The sequence below is a fragment of the Dunckerocampus dactyliophorus genome, chromosome 18 (genome assembly GCF_027744805.1).
Source record: "Dunckerocampus dactyliophorus isolate RoL2022-P2 chromosome 18, RoL_Ddac_1.1, whole genome shotgun sequence".
In the NCBI taxonomy this organism is placed as follows: Eukaryota; Metazoa; Chordata; class Actinopteri; order Syngnathiformes; family Syngnathidae; genus Dunckerocampus; species Dunckerocampus dactyliophorus.
The window spans coordinates 14,485,352-14,508,704 of NC_072836.1; the positions used below are offsets into that span (position 1 = coordinate 14,485,352).

The window sequence follows — 23,353 nt, forward strand, 5'->3', positions numbered from 1 at the left end:
AGTTCGTTCGTCTTCATACTGAATTTTGTTGCTGTGACCTCGAGGCTGTCATACGCTGTGGCGAAGAAAGCTGCCACTTGGTGGCGCACCATCATGTGCAGAGGCTGTGGGAGGACTGACTGGCTGCTGGGGGATTCCAACACACACACACACACACACACACACACACACACACACATTTCGACAGTGGAGCCATATTATTAAGCCTCCAATTTTTTACGTGTTGTACTATTGTGTTCTAACCATCAAAGCAGATGAAGCGGACGTAATACAGGACGTCAGCGTCCCCTCCTGTCTCTGTTCAACCTTTTACCTCCAAACCTGTTTGCACACAACATGAGCCTGGGTCGGTGACCTTTACCCCTTAGCCCCAAGCCCCCACCCTGCCTCCCGCCCTGACCCGTGCTATCACCTCACGTGTTTGATCTCCTCCCACCTCCTCTCGTGCGCCCTCCCCTTTTACTTACTCACATTCCTACTGTCTCCCTGTCCTTCTCTGTCTCCGTTGGTGGTGCGTGGATCCACAGGCTGACACTAGGAGGACAGGAACGGGAACAGCACGCCTTGTACTCAACCAGCCATACCACAGACATGTCGGACTCCGAGACCGCCGCCGCTCCCGCAGAGGCCCCGGTTCCTGCTCCTTGTGCCAGCATCAAGGCTGACCTGGACAAATGGTAGGTGACGGTGTGCCAAGAGGTATGGAACTTTTGAATATTGTGAAGCAACCTTTGAGATCGTTTGAACTTCATGCAAGGTTTTGCACGACCTCACGGTTGCCTCCACTGTCGTAGCATGAAAACCTACCCAGTACTTTTAATTAAATTGCATTAAAAAACATTGGAAAATGACCGGAAACAGATTTAAAAATAAATATCTATGAGGGTTTATTTCGTATGTTCGAAAATCCGCCGTGCTAAAATGGAGTCTACGTAGAGGACGATGTGCCTGGCGCTCAAAGTCACCACAAAAGCAGAGATCTCACATTTAACTCAATGCGACGTGTTGGCAGTCTTGGGGTAAAGATTACAACAACTTGGGGTACCCACTGTCTGGGGCAATGATTTGGGGATTAATGGTATGCGACAGCGGGGTGAGGTTTGATTTCCATCCATGCGCATGGATGGAGGCTGGGAATCTGCTTACGTCACTTGCATCCTCTTCCCAGAATGCCTCGCGTTGGCTCGTTGCATTTGTTCTGCCCATCTCCGGCGTTGCATGGCGCGGTGTCCACAATTTGTACACATTTTATTTTTTGTTAAGTGCCATCCTGACAGAACATGGACGCCTAAAGTGTGCAGCCAAGCGAGGGATACTGTGATGTAACACGTAACACATGCGCATCCGCATGCATCATCACAATACAGTGTGTGTCTGTGTGTGTGTGTGTGTGTGTGGTTGACAAAGCTCTCATGATAACTGGAATTATTACAATTCCAGTGCGTCCAGTCCTTTTTCCACATTTTGTTAAGTTCCACCCTTGTTCTGAAATTACTCCTCAAAATTCCACACGCAACATCCCACAGTGGCAACATGAAAAACTTTTTTTCAGTGTTTGCAAATGTATTAATTAAGAAATGCTAACAATGCTAACAGTTATCTTGCTTAAAGATACGCGCGTGGATACATCGTGACAACACGGGAACATCTCTTGCTTTAATAGACAGTTGCTGAAGTGCTAAATGTCAACCTGGTATGCCAAAATGCTAAACTGCTAAAGCTAGCACCTAGCAAGCCAGGTGCCATGTACAGAAAGCCATATGTACGGTATGTATGTACAGTGTATCCGGGAAGTATTCACAGCACTTCTCTTGTTCCGCATTTTGTTATGTTCCTACCTTGTTTCACAACGGAATAAATTCATTTTTCTCCTCGTAATTCTACACACAGCATCCCAGAATGACAACATGAACGCATTATTTTTTAAATGTTTGCAAATGTATTAAAAATATAAAAAAATATAAAAAAACTTGAAATGCTAACAATGCTAATTGCAAGCTTGCTTACAACTAGCATGCCAGCAAACTGTGTGGATACATTGTGATAACATGGGAACAGCTCTTGCTTCAATAGGCAGTTGCTAAAGTGCTAAATGTTAGTACTATGCAAAATGCTACATTTCTAAAGCTAGCACCTAGCAAGATGGGTGTGTACAGTGTATCCGGGAAGTATGCACGGTGCTTCACTTTTTCCACATTGACACTGAGGGCCACATATTGAAAAATGAAAGGACGCAAGGGCCACTTTTGTATACTTTCAACTTTGTTGTGAAATAATATTCTTTTCATAAGATCGTGACTTTATTCCCATAATATTTTGACTTTATTCCCATAATATTATAACTTTTTCCCCAACCTAAATTTCCCAAAACTACAACTATAATGATTTTGTTTGTAAATGTGCAACTTTTCTTGTTCCAATATGACTTTATTCATTTAATATTTTGACTCTTTTCTCATAAAATTATTATTATTTTTCCATTTCTTCTGTCGTTTTTTTTTTGTTGCTTTATTTTCTTTGTGTAAATGTTCTTCTTTATGAAGATTTTAATGCCATAATGTTATGATTTTAGTCCCGCAAATTTTATGAATTACACTACTACACCACTTTACACTATTATAACTTTTTCCGCAACCTAATTTTCCATAAACGACAACAATATTCATTGTTTTGTTTGTTTCTTATACTACTACGACTTCAAAAAAACAACATATTTTTCTTCATATGCTTCATGCTACTAAAACAACATTATTTTTCCTCATATTATATTATTTTTGCAAAATTACGACCTTTCCTTGTTAGATTGCAACTTTTTTCTGTTCATATTTTGAACTGATTCTTGTCAAATGACTGCTGTTTTTACTGTTGCTGTTGTTTTTTTGTCGTTTTCTTGCTAAGTCATATATTCAGGATGCGCTGCGGGCCGCACTTTGAACCCCTCTGAATTAGATACCTTGTTATGGGTACCTCAGATCCTCAAGTCTCCAGATCTCGTATCCCTCAACACGTGTTTTAAGCATTTTAAAGTTTCTCGTTTATTGTGCTTTTAACCAATACTAGTCCGGCCTGAGTGCTGGGTCATGATAAAGTCGTTGTGGGAGCGTGGCGGCTCTAGATAAGGGCCGTTTGTGCTGAATGATGGGAGTGGCTTCACTCAGGCACGGTATTGTGTGTCTTGGTTGTGTGTCGGCGCAGAGTTTATTGATTCACTAGCATTGGTCTTACAGGAAACATTTGAAATGACAGAGTTTTATCGGCGTCTTGGTGCTTGTACAGGATTTGACAAGGGTGCTCCTCATTGTACGTCACAGTCACACTGCAACACAAAGTGAGAAGGAATATCTTTTACTTCTGCTCATAAAAAGTCCTCCACACAGGGCGTTCATGATAAAGTGGAGTCTAGCTTTCAGTGTACAGTGGAGGATCCCTGCATATTTGCGGATTTTTGGTCAAAAAATTGTTTTATTTCATTTTTTTTCTGCCTGAAAACACATCTTATTCACCGTAAGTTGGTAATAATTCATAAATAACAGATCAAATGCACAGTATATATATATGTACCGCTGTTTACGCTTGTTCTTTCGTCATGCGTTGCGATTTGGCACGTCCTTGAACGCACCGTAGTTGTGTGATGCGACCGGCTACACCCTGACTCCAATTCCATCTGTTCATCGATCATCTTAAATGGCATTAGAGTCAAAAGCCACTCAGACCTTTTATCAATTACGCATGTTACGGTTTTTCGTCATTTGCTGGTGGTTCTCGTGAACGGCGGACGTCTACTGTATCGATATTGACCAGGGATGCTCCGATCGATCGGCCACCGGCCAACATCGGCAGATTTCGATAAAAAAAAACACGTGCATGTGCCGATAAATGCCTTTCAAAGACGACCCCAAAAACGGATCGGCGTGCGTCGGCAAACCCAACCCATCTGCCGTGTCACGTAGGGTTGCCAACACCGGCGTTGAGCCGACAAGGGATGCACTTTGTCCCACATACAATCAAAAAACATCAACGGCTGCAATTTGACAGGCGACGCCAATCGATGCCAGCGTGTTTGATCCCTCCCTTATCGAACTTACAACTTTTCTTGCATCTTCGTTTGTACGCTTCGCCTAGCTGCCACCGGCTGTACCTGACAGTTACGCGCCTTTGCTTCTGGTCTTCGGACTCCGAGAGCAACGCTGAAAACCCGCAGCAGTGAAATGATTGATGGGATGTTTTCAAATAAAACGAAACCAAACCAAACCAATCTTCCTGATCTCCTGACTGTGTGGCCAACATGCTAACCACTCGGCCACCGTGCGGCCCCACAGTGACATTTTGTTTTAAAAACAAACATGCAACACGGTTAGTTCGGGGTTTGTTTTTGTCCTGTGGGGAAGCTACGAGTGGATATCACCTTCATGGGATAACTTTTTCTAGTTTTCTAATTTTGCTCTCTTGTTGTCGGTATTCTCATTATGTCGTGCCATCAAAATGCTATTTGTGTGTGGCCGTTTAATGAACATAAACACACAGTGTGCGCAGCCTTATGATGGTGATACTGCTGGATATCATCGCTCGACAAAGAATATTTGGTTCAACTCTTAGTCGTTTTTTTTTTTTTTATTAGAACTGTTGAATTCAGACTTTATGCCTTTTATATAACGACAAATGACCACAAAATGGCATAAAGGCGACGGCCGCACTGTTTGAGTGGAAATCTGCTCGTGTGTCATTTCAATGTTGCCAGTCGTAAATAAAACACAAATATCTGACACCTCTAATAGTCATGAAAGTTGGACACCCCTGCAACCCGGACACTCAATTTATTTTGTCTTAAGTTAAGCAGGACATATTTCTATTTAATAAAGATCTCCATTATTTTATTCTGTTCCTTGTGTTATCTTGAACTAAGAAAATACATTATAGAACAGTTCCCATGTATTCGTATTACTCCATAGCATGCATCAAATTAAATTGAGGCTTTTGTCAAATAGTACAAAAATGGTTTCACACAAATAAAGGCAAAAAGACTATCCGTCCATTGTCTAACGGCAGCCCTGAAATTGAAAAATCTACAGGTAATCCATGTGATCGGCATAAGTATGATCGGTATCGGAATCGGCAGCATAAAATCCTGATCGGAGCATCCCTAATGACACTCACTTTTTTTAAGTAAGTTAAAATCTAGGAATTTTATGGGAATGGAAGGACGACAAGAAACAAGGGCACAACACGGTAAAATGACAATGCCCAAATCTTATTACGCTTGATTACATTTTTAATGCTATTTAGTCTCAACTTAAGGTAATGATAACTTAGCAAAAAGTAGCGGTCTATGAGTGGTATTCCAATTCTGGGCCGTCCGGACTGAACTCTGACATCAACACAACGGTACTTTTAACGTGATGATCTGTGTAATCAATACGAGAGCCTTCCGTGTATTTATAGACGGCACCTTTTTAAAAGTCACAACTTGCGGCATCCCAGCGTGGGACCGTGTGTGCGGGATAACGTTACACTTACTGCTCTATCCGACACCTGCTTCTTTCGGCTGAGATTGCTAAATGAGCAAAAATGTTCCTACTCAGTCATTCAGTTGACGACATAGAGATATTTAGACATGCGTCGTGTCTCTTAATGCAGTGGAACCCGCTCAAGTTGGTCCCTACAAGCTGTCGGTGTCCACCAGCCCATCAAGTCCCGATACACCGTGTTCTTCTTCGTACTAAAAAGTGCCTGCTTAAGTCGTGTTGTAGTAACACAACAAAAATCCTTCATTGTCGCTCATTTTCCTGATGTCTTTGGCCAAAGGTCACAAGTAAATGTGCAAGCAGTGGCTGGTTTCCGTTTCGGTTGTGTCGACAAGCGCTTATGTCGACAGTTAGTCCGACTTACTGTACTTGCACAAAAAGAAAGCAATTGATTTACTGTATGACCATTTTTATAACAATCTCAAGCTAGCAAATTGTATGACATCCCCATCAGCGGCGTAGTGCATCAACAGTGACTTACCCCCACCCCGACTGGTCCCGTGAGCCACAGCGGAAGAAGACGCAAGCGTCTTCATCCCATACGGTACACAAGAATGTGCAGGCGACAGTGCGCATGTTGTTTGAGAAGCCAAACGACTTACTTAAATGACCCAGAAACTAAGCGGAACTACGTTCCTTGTCACGGAAATCCGACCAGAACTGGGCTCATGGGACTAACTGGGGGGGTAAGTCACCGCTGATGTACTACACTGCTGATGGGGATGTCATCCAACTTCATGTCAACAAGTCCGAACTATCCCTTTAAGCATTACAGTATAAATGCTTACAGTTTACAGTAATCCCTCATTTATCGTGGTTAATTGGTTCCAGACCCGACTGTGCTAATTGAATCCAATATTAATAATTACAATATCTTTGTAGTTAGAGCATAGCAAACCTGCTTCTGACTTTCTAAATACAATTTTTAAACATTATTAGAGCCCTATAGACATTAAGTAACACCCCTATAGTCACCTTTCCTCTCAAATGACCCAATATAGTTGATATAATCAAAGAAAATAAGCCATTTAAAACATAAATACCAAGAATAGGACAGAAATAAGTTGCACTTGGGTGTTTTATTTTATATAGTATACTTATCATTTAACATGTACAACATTTAGTACATTTATTTATAATTTATAATTGTTATATGGCATTATTTTATATAGTTGATTTTCTCTTTTTACTCTCTATAGGGCGTCTTTTGGTTTATTTTGAAAATGTCAACCCCTGCAGAAATACATTAAAAGAATGTTTCAAAACAATGCAATATTATAGTAACTTTTTTTTTACTCAAATTTAAGTTAGCAAACATGAAGCTGGGATCAATGATGTTCGTGGTCAAATGCACCATGTCACAGGTTCATGTTTAACCGGAGCATTATGTTCATAACGTGTACAACAGCATACTTACCAGTTGGTACTTTTAGACTCTTGGCCTTTCCACGAGATTAACAGTGACCCACCCCCCCGCTTTGACCCTTTGCCCTCCACACACACGCATACACACACTCTATATCTCTGGTACTGATTGACTGCAGTGGCATGCGCAGACATGCATCCTCATTCTTGGTAGTTATAGCGACGCTATTTTTTTAATGATGGAATTCAGTGACTCAGCAGAAGTTAGTAACATGAATGTGCAAATTTTTGTCAGTGTGGATGACGTATTGTCCTTTACAAAACATCATCATTGTAAGCATTGTTGTTCCTTGCAGACCTCAATGTCCGGTTAATGTTTTACATCAGAATACTTTGTTAATTTTACTGTACAAAAGACTGGTTATTAGGACTGTTTACTGGCTGTAATCATTTAAAAGTATGTAAAACAATACAACATTATTGGCAGCTAAAGCGCTTCGAGTCTAGAAAAGTGCTATATACTGTGAATGCAGTCCATTATTATATAGTCGCAGTATAATTATAATTATCTATCTATCTATCTATCTATCTATCTATCTATCTATCTATCTATCTATCTATCTATCTATCTATCTATCTATCTATCTATCTATCTATCTATCTATCTATCTATCTATCTATCTATCTATCTATCTACCATATAGATAGATAGATAGATCTATCGCGGTTCACTTTTCGCGGATTCGCTGTTTTTAGTGCTTCTTTTTTTTTATTACAGCATATAAGCTGTTACAGGCCGAGCCTGGCCCTTTAAGAAAAATTGCATTCTGGGAAGTTGAGTGTCTCTCTCTTTTCCCTCTCTCTGGCTGCACCGCCCATTGTTTTCTGCATCCTGATTGGCTGTAGACCATAGTCAATCAATCTCCTTGCCCTGCTCTGTTTCCTGTGGGATTGCTAGCTTCTTTGCTTGCTAGCTTGTAAATGAATCTTCGGTTCGAAGGAGGAGGACCGCAACACGAGTGGCATACACGTGAGTGACTTGATCATTTCTTCTGTCCGACCTGCAGGGTGATCATTAAAATTCAATTCACTTTTCTGAGAGTGTATAAACAAGAGAGAAATGTTATTGCCTGTCGGAGAAAAGTGTATAAAGTGTATGGCGAGGGGTTTTACAGCCTTAAAACTTATATAATCATTGTAAGAAAAATGAAGTTGGCTACTTCACGTATTTCACTTATCGCGGGCTATTTTGGGAACCTATCCCCCACGATAAACGAGGGAACACTGTAATTAATTAATAAAGGAGGGGGTGCAGTGTGATTTTTTTTTTTTTCATGGGACCCAGAATTCCTGGCATCCCTACTACTGGCTATATGATATGAAAAAAGGAACCATAAAATCACTTTAATTTGACAAAAAAATATTTTACTCCTTTTTTGAACACATCTTGTGAAACGTCCAGAGGATGAGACGCCTTCTTTAAGGAGACGCTGGCGAACTTCCACCGCCGAGAAAGGCTGCTCTCGTCCGACGAATTCAACTATTTTTCGGGTTATTAGCTTAGCCGTCTGATTGTCACACATATACGGGTGAGTGTTAGCCGCGCGGCTCAGCTGTCCTTTGACGTGAGCTGCTGTGAGCCTCCAAAACTCACCATACTCTGTCAAGTGTTGCTCTTCAAACGCCGTATTAAAGCTTTTTAACCCCGCAAGATAGTTTCCGTGGCATGTGTTAGCAGTTCTGTTCCACACGGCAGACATGATTGCGTTTGTTTTGAGGGAAAGGGGGCGGACGACACTGGCCAAGATGTTAGATAGGGCAAGACACCACACTGCACGAAAGGGTTGCTTCGGTCTGCAATAGTGCGAGTTTTTTACAGAAATTGGCCAATACTGATCTGTGGCTGATCTACAGAGCCGAGTGTTTCTAATATTTTTGTTTATTAAACAACATGAAAGGCACAAAATACCAGAATGAGTACAACCCAGTACAGTATACCACCGCATACTACTGCCACTGTAGCCCATCTATGATGGTGTCAATCAAAATTGAGCATTTTTTCTTTTACATTTTTAATAAGGCTCATGTGTTGTGTATCTGTACCTAATGAAATGGCTGGTGGTCTTCATTTGCCTAATGTTCTACCTTGTTTATTGCTGCTGCACCTGCTCAGTGATCTATTATGCATGTCGGTCCCAGAAGACAAACTACATCATTCATTCGTATTTTGTGGCGGACATGAGGACAGCATGTGTCTGATGCCTCAGCGTAATTATGCATATACTGTAATATTAATGCTATTTCCAGGATTTCTATGGTGACGATTTGATGTCACTCAATTCAACACAGTGGCACAGTGATATGTATCCATACTGTGAATGTGTGTGTGTGTGTGTGTGTGTGTGTGTGCACGGGAGGATTACAGAGCCGATGACATCACCACCGCAGCCATCACGCAATGCCCCGGGAGAGTGCACTGCCACCGTAACTGAAGGTCATATTACAGGGTCATGGGGCAAAGTGGGTTGTCATGGCAACTAATGAACGCTAAGCTAACCCAGACTGAAAATATAATGTTTTTTTTGTTTCTTTAACTTGGAGGTTAGACTAGTTGTGTCCAAACACGCGTGGCCGTGTTTCTGTACTTACATTTTTGGGTGCAAAAAAGAAGCGGGTGCATTTTGCGACCATCATTTCAGATTAGGATCGCGGTAATGTTGGCATCAATCCGAAACCAAGTAAATCCAGGTTCTATATTGCCTGTTCTATACAGACTGATACCGATACTTTTTAGTTGATATTTTTCAAGTTTATTGAATGATTTTGTCATTTTGCCTTTAATTGTTTCATCCTGATTATAATCAGGTTTTTAGATTTTCATGAATATATGAGTATAAAAATGTATTAGGTGCTATTCAGCTATTCATATACGTCACACACTTATTAAACACATTTTAAAGTTTAAAATGTACCGGTACTCGCCACGAATGAATGTCTCACAGCCACTAAGGTGCGTTGAAGGACGGCCGAGCAAAGTGCGAAATCTCAACGCTTACGAAAGAACATTATTGCTGAAGCACAGAGACGTAAACGTGGAAAAAATGTGTTTTTTTTAACAGTGATACATGTATACTGTACATCTTTTCCTGCAATATTGACTTAGGGTGAATAACTTGTGTTTTCCGTGGAAAAAAATGCCTATTTTCACAGTAAAAGATTTGAAAAAAATACTAAATTTTTGCCAAAAATCCAAATTTTGCAGGCCCGTGAGTGCTGAATTGTGATTGTGTGGTGATCGACTACATACTGAGAGAAGCATTGCATTTGATGCCCCCCATGACACACATACAGCAGGAAGCAGCATGCAGCATTTTCATCAGCCTCCTGGCGTACTAAAGTGCTGAGTGATAATCTGCAGCCGGCAGATGCGTGTTGCATCATGCACAGCCACCCTGTCTCCCATCACGCCTGCAAATGCAGCGACGTGATGTCAGTTTGTAGTTTTTTTGTGTGATGGTCTGAATGCGTGTATCAGGTACTGATGTGCATCCAGTCTATTTTCTACCTTACATGAATGGAAAGCAAACGTTCTGCACATAGGGAAGCTCTTGGTGATGTCATATTTTGTATGCGGGTACTCGTATTACAAATGGCATGACGTGCTTTATTTGGCTAACTGTGTAACACATGGCTAAAGATGCTAAAAGATGGTTTGTTAAGGGACGGAGGCACTAACCAATGTCACCCCCACCACCACCACCCTTCTAAGCTCAGCCTTCTACCTGCGTGTCTTGTCATCATTCCATCATCACGCAACCTCCTTCCCTCCATCCGCCCCTCCCTCGTTGGTGTCCTGCTGAACAGATGGGTCTCTATACAGACACTGTCTTCTGTATTCATAACTCCTCCTACTGCGCCCCCCCCTCTTCCCCTCTTTTGCTCCATCACCCTAATGCACTTTGGCAGTGTCGGCTACTGTTTGCTGCTGCATGGGAGCCAGAAATAATCTGCCAGCTTCTCTCTCTCTCTCTCTTTCTCTCTTTAGAGTCTTTTTTTTTTCTTTCACTTCGCTTCATTCAGTTGTTGAACAGGATCTACAAAATGCAAAATCGGCAAAATGTAAGGAGATAAAAAGGTTGTGTGAAGGTAAAAATTGCATTTATCGAGATTATTAGGGCTGGCCCAATGCAACTTTTTCATGTCCGATACCGATAAAGCAACACTGCACAGTCGATGCTATGATGCTACGTTCCGGCGAGTAATTGATACGGCCATTGCTAGCTCGACGTTGATGTTCTCCTCCGCTTTCGGACAAACATTTGCAGTAAAAGTGACTATTATAATTATTAGATTAGATTCAGCTCCAGATCCTTCCCCTTCTCTCTTCAATTGCCATTGTTCACTGGCGACACAATCCAGGTTTAAGCCGTAATTGTGCCTCACACACTTATTAAACACATTTCTAATATAAAAGGTATAGTACTCACCACTAGCAAATGATAACGTAAGCTGATCAATGAACAAATGGAATCGGAGCCATGTTGTAGCCACTCAACTATGGTTTGTTCAAGGACGGTCAAATAAAGTGCGAAAGCTCAACGCTTGATGAAAAAGCATTATCAGTGAAGACACAACAACATGAACACGTAAATATTGTGGACTTTCTAACAGCGGTACATGTATGCTGTACAGTTTACCTGCGTTATCACATATTTTATGTTGTCAGTTTACTTCTTGCAATATTAGGATTTTATTCTCATAATATTTTAACTTTATTCCCGTAATATTAGAACTTTTTCCCTAACCTAATTTTCCACAAATGACCACTTTATTTTGCTTTCTTTGGTTCAAATAATATTACAAACTTTAAAAAATAAATATATATTTTTAAATATATATATATATTTTTTTTCCAGATTTATGCTACTAAAATGTTATTTTTGTCATAATATTACAATGTTATTCTCGTAAATTACAACTTCTTCCCATTAGATTACAACTCTTTTCTCTTAATATCTTCACTTTTATCAAGTCAAATTACTGCTGATTTTTACATTTTTGCTGTTAAACTATGCTTTTAGAATGTGCTGCAGGCCAATAATAATAATAATAATTAAAAAAAAACAGCCGTGGGCCACAAATGGAAGCCAGAAAGTATTTTTTCAGATGTAAGAATTGCGTATTTTGGGGCCGCGCGGTGATTAGCATGTTGGCCACACAGTCAGGAGATCGGGAAGATCTGGGTTCGAATCCGGGTACTCCGGTTTCCTCCCACATTCCAAAAACATGCATGTTAGGTTAATTGGAGACTCTAAATTGTCCATAGGTATGAATGTGAGTGTGAATGGTTTTTTGTTTATATGTGCCCTGTGATTGACTGGCGACCAGTCCAGGGTGTACCCCGCCTCTCACCCAAAGTCAGCTGGGATAGGCTCCAGCATAGCAGCGACCCTAGTGAGGATAAGTGGTATAGAAAATGGATGGATGGATGGAATTGCGCATTTATACCAGAGTAAGATTGCAATTTGAATGTTTTTTTTGGGGAGCTAAAGACCTATCTCATGGTCACGGGCAGCTATTTTGTAAACAAAGTACAGTACGATCCCACTGGGATCCGATATCACTTAAAAGTCCCTTAAATGAGCAGGACAGGACCCCTTTAATAGAATGTTTGATTGGCCACGAGACTCAGAGCACCTTTCACAGAATCAAATTAAAAACATGTAACATGAAACGATGCAGTAGTGCAATAGTTTAAATCTGGGTACAATGAGATGTGACGTATGCCTCAAGGACATCACAAAAAAAAGGAGTTGCAATGTTGACCGTTGTGAACCTTCAAAGTAATGATACCATCATTCCATGTTTCTTTCCTTTTTTTTATCGTGGTCTTCCGGTTCTGTTTGCACATGCAACACCGATTCTGTTTTGTCAACAGAACCCGAGCCTGTTCATTTGTTGTCACATTTCATTCGGTGCCGGTTGGTGTGATTATTTCTTTCTTTTTCTTGTGTGTTTTAGTGTGGCTGAGAAGGGAGCGGAGGCATGCAAAGACCTGATGGAGGCCTTCGCTGCTTGTGTGAAGAATGCAGCTGAGGGGACGTCATGAGCCAGGAGTCGCCCTCCGATCCTCAATGTGAGCATCATCTAACAGTCGCTCATTCGGGGACTCACACTGTAAAATGCCTGATCAGGAACTCATTTTGTTTGAGGAAATTAGACAAAACAACGTTTCCTTCAGGGATATTGTGATTTGTTAATTAGGAAATTTACTCTCATCGGAACAAAAGTTTTACAAATACTCAAGGGCACAATATGTTGTGTGTTTTGTTGTATTAACTCATTCAACGCCAGCCATTTTTGAAAACACAACCCCTTAGTACCGGCCATGTTAGATGGTTTTGACAGATTTTTCAAGGCACACAGAACATTGTGTTCTATGGCTATATAAACACCGAACCTACCAAAAGAAAGACTAGACTCTCATCTTTTATCAGAAAAAAAAACGAGAAAAATGCCTTTTTCCGTTCTTTAGTAATCAGCAGTAGAATAAGGTAAGTTTCAGGAAAAGGGAGAAAACCAGCTTTTTGTGAAAAGATACATTTCAAGCATAACTTTAACTTTGACACAAATGTTTTCGCTTTTGTGAGAGCTCAAATATCAACAACTATACCAACATAAACAACACAAAAAAGGGTTGTTTTACATCAAAATAACAATTTATTTCCAAATATAACTATATTTACAATTTCCACATTTGGAACTGTGTATGTGTGTGTGTGTACGTTACAATACGTAAACTTCTGCACGCTTCCACTTCCTCCTTGCTGTCGAGTGTGTTTTTACAGGCAAATGATCCATGCCGAGCTCTTCAGATTTCTGCCACCTTGTGGCCGTTTTTATGGCTTAAAACGCGGGGATTGAAAAGTGGAAAACATTAGCCGGGGACCTCCGTGGCGTCACACCAGCCGCTTGGAGCGTGTGCCCGAATACAGTGCACCTTCCTGGGCCACGCTAGGTGGCTCCCTCTGCTCTACAGTATATAGTAGTAGCAATGTCATGATATTTGATTAGGACAAATCAACAGGTACATTTGGTCAAATCCAAATTTTATTCATTTAATTTCATTTTATGTCGTTATAATTTTATGGTATTTAATAGGTATTACATGAAATTCAACAGGAACTTTGAATAGGTCGGACACAATACGATTGTAAGTTCAGCAAACAAACCAGTCCTGTGTTGTGATCAACATGTGAACAAATTTCAATTAGTTACTTTGTGAAAATGTGACACACCTGACTGTCCATGGATATCGCTTCATCCTCCTGTAGGTCGACTGCACTGAGTCCTTCAAGTTCCCAGCATTCCCTTCTGCACATCAGCACTGGACTAAATGGCAACAGCGATGACCATGATGATGGATGTGACTAACATTGTGTTGATTCGGGTCGAGTTTGGGACCTGGCAGCAGTAACCAGAGTTTCCTCCTCTGTCCTTCCCCAACCTCCCACCCCGCCCCCCGTTCAAACCTTTACTGGCGTCCTTCAGTCTCCCGCCATTCCCCGTCTTCCTCTATGGCTGATACGTGGTGCATTGACTTGTAGACACTTCCAGAGAGCTGTCATGTAACTTGAAATGAATACTATCAATGGAAATAAAAGTATTAAATAATTGCTATAAAAAGAAATGTGGTTATTTGGTTGGATTTGTGGGGGATTTGATTGGACACCATATTGACCCAAATATGAAACTGCCATGACTATAAGGCAACCACTCTTTTTTTAAGACCCGTTTTTAGGAAAACAAAATTAACATTTGTAAAAAAAAAAAAAAAAGTGTTTTAATATGGTGTATAATTTTAATAATCCTATTTCCGAGCTTCCAAGACATTTGCTTGATGGCTCTGCTTCACTGATCAACATTATCTTGACATTGCATCGTAATTCCTCCATGTTTGCTTAAGCTGCATTCACACGTGTTTTCTGGGAGTCTCTTCCCTACCAAACTGCCATATTTTAACACCAAAACTTTATTTTTCGATTCACAAATGAATTAAAACTGAAATCATACTTGCCTATTTAGTTACTCAGTGGCTGACACAGCAGCTACAATCTCCACGTACTGTAATTACTGTAGTGCCTTAATTAAACAACACTTCCGGCTAAAACACAACATTTCTCAATCCACACAGGTATCACATCATCACAGCTGCACATGACTTACCGACACATCGTCTCCAAGTGTATTTAAAAGTATTCCGGAACAAAAAGCCCCTTTCTTTTTTTGCCATTCGCCAGAATGTAACTCCCGGAAGATGCGGTGATCTACTGTATACTGAAAAAACAAGAAATTCCTGTGGGGGTTCACAAAAAAAAAAAAGGAGTGGCAAAATTATTGAAGAAACAAATTTGAATCTGTGTGCTGTGTACAATCGTGGCCAAAGGAACTGGCATGCCAAAGACGCCATTTTTTTTTGGCCATGCGTGTATCATTTAATTTGTGTGACTTACTGTATAAAAAGCTCAACTCAACCAAGGTGTTGCCAAAAAACAACCCCCACCTCACTTTAACTTAAATATACCAACTTATGTACTGCATATATTTTGATGTTTACGTCGCACCTGACTATAAATCGCAGGATGAGACAAACTGTGAAAAAAAAGTGCGACTTATAGTCCAGAAAACATGGCAATTCAAAAATCCAAACAACAATGTTAAATGTAGTCAAATAGTTACAGTAATAGTGGTGAGGTCTCCAGCAGTTAGAATTGACTAAATATGTACACAACAAATAATGTGCCCCATTCTAAAAAAAAAAAAGTGCTTTTAAGCTGAATATAACATCATTGATCATCCATACGGAAAAGTCCGGCCTGTGTAGAATTGTCCATGTGTCTTCGCGTCATTCGGCCACTTGCTGGCACTGTTGGCTTACATTCCCCATCTCCCTCTGCAGCCAAACGGATGTTCATGCTGTGATTGATTGATGGCAAGCTTTTCTCCACCAATAGGACAGTGGCGTCATGCTCCATTGCCTGTTTACTTTTGCTTTGAAAGCATCGGCCTTCCTGCGCTATGAAATGAAAAATAATGACCAAAATAGTAATATTAATACCTTTTAGACAGTATAAATGAGTTTTTAAGGGAAGAATTTTTTCAACAGCTTTTGCATGAGATCTTATTACATTGCACAGATACAAATATAGTGATATACATGGTATAATATAAGAATAGAATGAGGTATTAGAGTAATATGATGAATAGAGTAAGAACAGGAGGATAACATAATAAATATAGTGGAAAAAAGACAGATAAAATGGTGTCTGTCTGTGTCCGTCATTACAGTGCCACTCTGTGGTCACTCGGCGCATTTCACACAAGGGGCCGCATTAAATACAGTATTGCGTATAGATTTTATAATGGGCCCTTCTTATTGAAAAATGTTTCCCCGCCTCACATGCATTGTCACACATCCTTAAAAATAACCGTTACAACACTATACCAACCTGAGTGCACCAAGAGATTAAAGATTAAAAAGGATTAAGATTTGCAACAGACACACATTACAATGTGAACCTCAATCACAGCAGTAATACCGCTTAGACAGCCTATGGGGCTGCCGCACGTGGGCCACGATCATGCACAACTTCTTTTTTTCTAATTAAAACTCATACAACATTTGTAGCTCAACACAGTCAGAAATATTATGCAATATGGAATATTATGTATGTGATAAATATTACGCCAAATATTTAAAATGAGAATTTTTGGGGGGTTTGTATAATGCCGCCTACTGGTTTGGAGTATTAAAACGTAAGTATTATTTTATCCTTCTAGCCAATCACAGCCCACATAGAGACTGCCAACCAATCAAATTCAGTGGGAACGGAGCCCATGCTAATCACTTATCTGTGACTGTGTTTTATTGTATTCAACAACTCCATGTTGCATGTATTTATATCCTGTATGTATCATTTTATTTCTCAAACTATGTGTTGTATGTATTTATATACAGTATGTTTGTACGTGTCAACATTTGCATTTGAAAATAAGGAAAATGTTCTGCAAAATGAGGGAAATTCCATTCTATATTGCAATTTTTTTGCCCGCAAGTTAGCAGTTTTTTTATGCTTCATTTAAAAAAAATCATTAAACCTGTCCTTCACAAAAAGGTAAGCAATTTTATGTTTTGCATTTTGTTCCCTTACTGCCGGCTGACGTAGTTTCACATCCTTTTTATTTCTCAAAAGTAGTTCAAGACATGCTAAAAAGTTAAATAAACAAAATTTAAAACATGTTTTGTGTTATTTGTTCTAGTGCAATAACGTAAACTTGAACTATTTGCTCATCACGTCTTGTAGCCTTTGATATTTTGTATTATTTAGTGTGGTCCTAATATCTAACAGTATAAGACCCTGATGCAGGCCATGTTTAATTTTATTTTATATATATTTTCTTATAGTTAATAAGCTGTGGACCAATAAAAAACAGACTGCAGGCTGCAAATGGGCCCTGGGCTAGATTTTGGACACCCCTGCCTTTCTGAGCCGTTGCCTTAAAACCAAGGTTTGTACCGAAACTTAATTATGGCGTACTGTTAGACCTAGCGGTGCAGTAATCCTTCACCACTTGGTGCTTTGAATTTTGTTTTGCTTTGACTAAATCACGGTTTTTCAAATATTTATTAATAAATCATGCTGTTTTGTGGTGAATACGGCCTGTTATTGGTCATAAAATATGCATACCTAAGCAAATTTTAAGGGTTTTTTTTGCTTAAATGAAAAATTCTCAAGCATAAAAATGGCTAATTGAACTAAAATACAACTGAAAGACATTCAGAAGACGCATTCAAAGATGCCGGGATGAGGATGTAGGATTCTACACTGGTCACTAGGTGTCAGTAATGTTCTGTGAGACACACAAGCACCAGACTTGTACTTGATCGCCAGAACAACAAGCTTTTGTTGCAAGCCAACAAGCACAATATTGCCTAACACCAGCTAGTGCTGTGGCCATAACCCACGGCAACACATTTACAGCAACACACACGACCACAAATCTTATTTATGTCGGAGATGTCTTATTTACTTTTATTATGTCTATTATATATATATATGTTATTTCCTTTTTAGAGGGCTCTAATCATGTTTTTAAAAAGTATTTAGAAGGTTGTAAACTGGTATTCTATGCTCTAAATACAAAAATATTTAATTTATAATGAAGGAATCCTGCTTTGTGGAAATTCACTTATCACTGCAGCCAATTAACCGCGATAAACGAAGGATTGCTGTACTTCAGTTTCCGTTATTCATTTGTTCCAAAAGGTCCAAAGAAAGTGTGACAAATGAAGCAATTATTACCGTAGGAAATAATCAATGAATCCATTCCAGACACCCAAAAATATAAACAAAAATACATTTCATAGCGAATAATTATAATTTTACATGCAGACAACAATGGGAAATATGTCTAAATGACAAACGACATGGATAAACAAACATTTTAAGTCATTTTTACCTTTTTTAAAGACTTGTTGGTGAAGACGGCGAGGAGCAGGGAGGAGAAGGGACGCCATCTCCGTGCTCTTTCTTGAATTCTACAGTTTTTCTTCCCTTCTCGATCAAATTGCTGGCACTCGCAACTTTCTTCGGCCCCATGGCGGGTTATTTAGCGGTCGCGCTCAATAAAATAAAGAAGAGCGACCGAGTCAGCGACGCGCACGGTGCTTTGTTTGCGGCCTCGATTCTACGAAATGATGCCGAGCAGGGCTGACGAACTAGTTTGTTACGCGCAATAGTGTACGAAAACCGAGACGTTTTGGCCAAAATTTTAGTCGAAAACTGATTACAATACCTTCTTTTTTTTTATTAGGGTTCCATTCATGTTTCTAGTTGTGAGACATTTACGTTCATGCTACAGTCCAGCTTCCCTTTTGCTGCAGCCAATTAGATTGAATGAAACTTTACAGTAGTAAGAAAAAAAAAAAAGCGGAAGTGAGAGACGGGAGAGAGAGAGGGCTTGGAGGAAGGGAGGGGAGCGGAGAGGGGGGTGAAGCGGAACCCGGATGCTGATGCTGAGCGTATGGGATGAATAGAAGGAGGCAGGAGGAGAGGGGAAGGATAAAGAGGAACGTTACGAGTTCTGGATCACTCAGTGAATGATGAGCAACTTTTGACGCGTTTTTGATTTGACCGAGTGTGCTTGTTTTTTTTGGGAGACGTTTTAAGGAGGGAGGGAGGGGTCTGTATGCGGTGATGGTGTGAGCACAGCCGGTCAGAAGGAGACACAGGAGGACAGGATGCTGCTGCTGCTTCTTGGTTCCAGGAACCGGGTCCACTTCGACAGGTTCTCCTAATCCAAAGGCGTCTTCGTCCAAAAAAAACCCACGGTGGGTTCGCCTGTTTGTCCCGGCCTGGACGTTTCCTCCCGAGGAGGAGAGGAGGGGAGAGGGTGGGGGTGGGGGGGGAGGCAAAGTGTACCGGATATTGGAAAACCCATTCTGGATGCTGATGCTGCTCTGATACGCGATGCTTATCTGGACTCTGTCGAACCCGCTTAAAACGAAAGAAGACGGATTTTGAGGGGTTTTATTTGACATTTAAAGAAGAAGAACAAGGAGGGGTGGGGTGTGCGTGTGTGTGTGTGTGTGGGGGGGGGGGTCCCTGATATCGATTAAGGCATTCTGACTTGGGATATTTGAGACTCTGCACATGCCCAGATCAATTGTGTTCGTCTTCCTGCAGCACTTTACGTCAAATACATGCACTAAAATAGGAGCCGCCGGCTTGAAATATCTCTCTAAAAAAAAAAAAAAGCACAGGGAGTGGGGGTGGCTTTCAACATCACGTCATCTTCCTCTGATCTCCACGTTTTCCACGTTAAACACTGCTCATCTCACTACAAGCCCACATTGGTTACATTTGACTTTATTCTAGTTTTTTTCGTGGGGTGTCTTCCCTGCAGGACAAACAAGTGCATGGGAGGAGCCTGCAGGGCCCCGCGTTAACTCACCACCTCCGACCTGGGATGAGCCTTACTGCATTGCGAGCCGAACCGGGCCCACCGCTGTCTTCATTCATCTGTTCCGAATCAGCATTCTAGTGCAATGTCGGGGAAGATGAGCAGTAAGGAGATGGGCCAGTCCAGCCAGTACGTGGGGCCTTACCGGCTGGAGAAGACCCTCGGGAAAGGACAGACCGGTAGGAACCTTGATGACTAGTTTTCATTAGTGCACTCACATAATGCAATGAGATTTTATGCATCAAAGATGATGGGGGGGTAGAACTGCACTGCATCACAATGGGAGTTGTTTCTAATATATATAGGAAGGGATCCAAAATTAGGGGTGCACATTTTGGGATTGATTCGTGACCAAGTAAATACAGGACCGGTATTAGTGTAGTAAAGCGTAGTATAGTATACTACTATATAGGGTACTTTTTACTTGAAATGGTTGGATTTGGTGATTTATTGATTGTTTGCCTTTAATTTGTTAGCCTTTTATCAGAATTAAAAAAAAACTTGTATGTGAACAATTGAAATATACATATAAATACAACAATACAATATAATTACAGTTGTAGAAATGACAAATTATTCACTTTTATTACCCACAGTTGTTATTATTAATGCTTGGACTTCTTTACCCCCGCGCCCCCCAAGCCCTCCTGTGTCTAAAAGCGTAGTCACTGAGTTTGTAAATGATATAACAATATATAAATACAATACAGTGTTCCCTCGTTTACTGCAGGGGATGGGTTCCCAAAATAGCCCACAATAAGTGAAATCCAGTTTAACTTAGCCAACTTAATTTGTTTACAACTATTATATATGTTTTAAGGCACTTGATGCACTTTTCTCAGACAGGCATTTCTCTCTTGCTTAAACACTCTCAAAGTTCACATTTCGTTGATCAACCTACTAGGTAGGACACAAAAAATTATTAAGTGACTCACGCGTATTTCACTCCTCTGACGTGCGTTTTCGTCCTGGCACCGTTCCGCTGTAGCATTGTTTTTTCTTATATTTGTTAAAACGTATCGCTCCTGCCGTCGTATTTTCCTCCCCCTTCATCCTCATCCTGGAACCGAAGATTCGTTTATTCCGTACCTTCCAACTTCTACCTTCCTTCAGCTTGTCCAGGAGTCCAACTTTTTGTGCGATGGTTGGCGTCCTCTGCCTTTTGGGTGCAAACATACAGCGTTCAGAGTCAATTGATTAGCTTCTTTGTCTTCTTCTATGGTTTATTGGCGGTTTGCAGGCAGCTCACGCGGCTAGCTAGTTTGCTAGCGATGACCACAACAGGAAACGGCACGAAGGGGATTAATTGACATTGGTCTACAGCCAATCAGGACGCAGAAGACAACGGGCGGTGCAGACAGAAAAGAGAGAGAGACACAGCAACCTCGTGCTAAAGCGCGGAACTACCATACTCAACTTCCCTCAATGCAGCTCTTCTTAAAGATATCGAAATAATTCCGACGGAACAGAACTCATTTGTAGCCCGAGGAGCAACTGTAATCACACTACAGTGGCATCGATTCGATACAGATACTATGCTTGGTATCGATGCCATTGATGTTAGCATCGATCCACTTAGCCGTATGTCAAAATAGCAGTCTCAGCATTATGCAGTATGCTACTGCAAACTACAACCACAATAAAAGAGCATTACTATCTTAGTAAAGACAGTTGCGGGGGGCACTTTGAACTTTTTGGGCATGAAAGATGCTAAAACCAACCCGCTGTAGGTCAGTATTTGCTATGCTAGCTAAACAAAACATCTTAGCTTTGTGTTATAGGCGACAAATTACTGTAATATCTAAAAAAAGATCTCATTAATCATCAATTTTCTTTTAGAATATGCCGAGGGCCAATAAAAAAAGAGGCCGTGGGCCGAATATAGCCACCGGAGCTGCACTTTGGACACTCGTGCTTTAAGCTCTATTAGTCATGTTAATTAATTAATGATGATAATGGTGGCTGATGAACGTTATCCTCACAACTCGTGAATAATTGTGGATCCTTCCTGTGAATCTTCTGTTTTATCGCCATCTTCAATAACGCAAACATCCTCTGTGTGTCTTTCAGGACTGGTAAAGTTGGGTGTCCACTGCATAACAGGGCAGAAAGTGGCCATAAAGATTGTCAACAGAGAAAAACTGTCTGAATCAGTTCTCATGAAGGTAGGCCGCATTTGTCTGGAACTTTGATGAATACTCACGCCAAAAACCTTATCATTCAGAGTCAGAATGCTTTCATTTTACAGTATGCTGGACATTCCGATCATTACAATTAAGTATATCAAGGTTTAGCAACATGGATTTGCTATCTACTGGAAATCTCCACTGTATAGGCTATTTTGGAAAACATACATATACAGTGGAACCTTGGTTAGCATCCGCCCTGGCTTTACGCGAGAATTTTGCCTCGGTTTGCATACATTTTCCGGACAATGTACAATACGGCGCGCGTCTTGTTGTGTTATTAACTCATTCAATCCCAGCCATTTTTCAAAAGACAACCCCTTCAGTACCGGCCATTTTCGACAATTTTGCACACAGAATTTTGTGTTCTATGGCTACATAAACATGGAAACTACCAAAAGAAAGATTAGACTCCCGTCTGTCATCAAAAAAAGTTTGTTTGTACCTTTTTCTGTGCTTGAGTAATCAGCAGTAGAACATCGGTACGTTTCGGGAAAATATCAGCTCCCGACTAGAAAAGGGAGAAAGCCAGCCAAATATTTTTTGCTTTTGCGACAGCTCAAATATCTAAACAACTACACCAACATAAACAACACAAAAAACATCAAAATCAGAATTTATTTACAAATATAACACCATGAGCTATTTACAATTTTCACATTTGGAACTGAACTTCTGAACTATGTGTGTGCACACGTGTGCGCACGCGTGTCCGCACCCAAACAAAGGAGGTTGCAAGTGCGATGTATGAAAAAAATTGAGATTTTGCCCAAACCTGACACCAGCAAAACGTACAACACACGTTGGCCATACGGACGACGCACAAAGACGACGTTACGGAGTGCGTAAGTTTGTCTCGCAACCTGAAAAAAATGTAGAGTTTCTTTGACATGACAAAGTCTACGGCTCGAAAATCAGCACGTCACACGCCCGCCCTCTGTGTGTTTCTTGCGGTTTTTTGCACGTTGATCGGCAGTAGGGTCGTGATCTAAGCTTAATGTATTTTTATCACAAAGCGCCCTTGTTAGCATCCTTAGCTCGCTACCAAAACGGTAACCGGAACCAGACAACAGCCCGTCTATGATGTCATCAGCAGTTGACTCTCAAAAATGTTAACCCAAAACACGTTTTAATAGTTCCACACTTATAATTTTACATGCATAAAACAATTCAAAATGCATATAAATGACAAATGAAAGGGATAAGTGAACATTTAAGGTTACTTTTACCTTCATTGAAGACGTGACTGCGAGATCA

General features: G+C 40.6%; 1 protein-coding gene and 1 long non-coding RNA gene across 3 annotated transcripts in view; both read left to right on the forward strand.

Moving 5' to 3' along the window:
• Window positions 1-436: 436 nt before the first annotated feature.
• Window positions 437-14,562, forward strand: LOC129171562 (uncharacterized). Its single transcript, XR_008566810.1, has 3 exons — window positions 437-677; window positions 12,909-13,023; window positions 14,222-14,562. It is a non-coding gene; the product is annotated as an uncharacterized LOC129171562 (long non-coding RNA).
• A 4,386-nt stretch (window positions 14,563-18,948) lies between these two features.
• The window catches only part of brsk1b (BR serine/threonine kinase 1b), a 35,328-nt gene continuing 30,923 nt past the window's right edge, over window positions 18,949-23,353 (forward strand). For both annotated transcript variants that reach the window (XM_054759609.1, XM_054759610.1), the window contains exons 1-3: window positions 18,949-19,278; window positions 19,854-20,089; window positions 21,981-22,075. In XM_054759609.1, coding sequence (XP_054615584.1) covers window positions 19,996-20,089; window positions 21,981-22,075 — 189 coding nt within the window. In that variant the 5' untranslated portion in view covers window positions 18,949-19,278; window positions 19,854-19,995. The remainder of the gene's footprint in view (window positions 19,279-19,853; window positions 20,090-21,980; window positions 22,076-23,353) is intronic.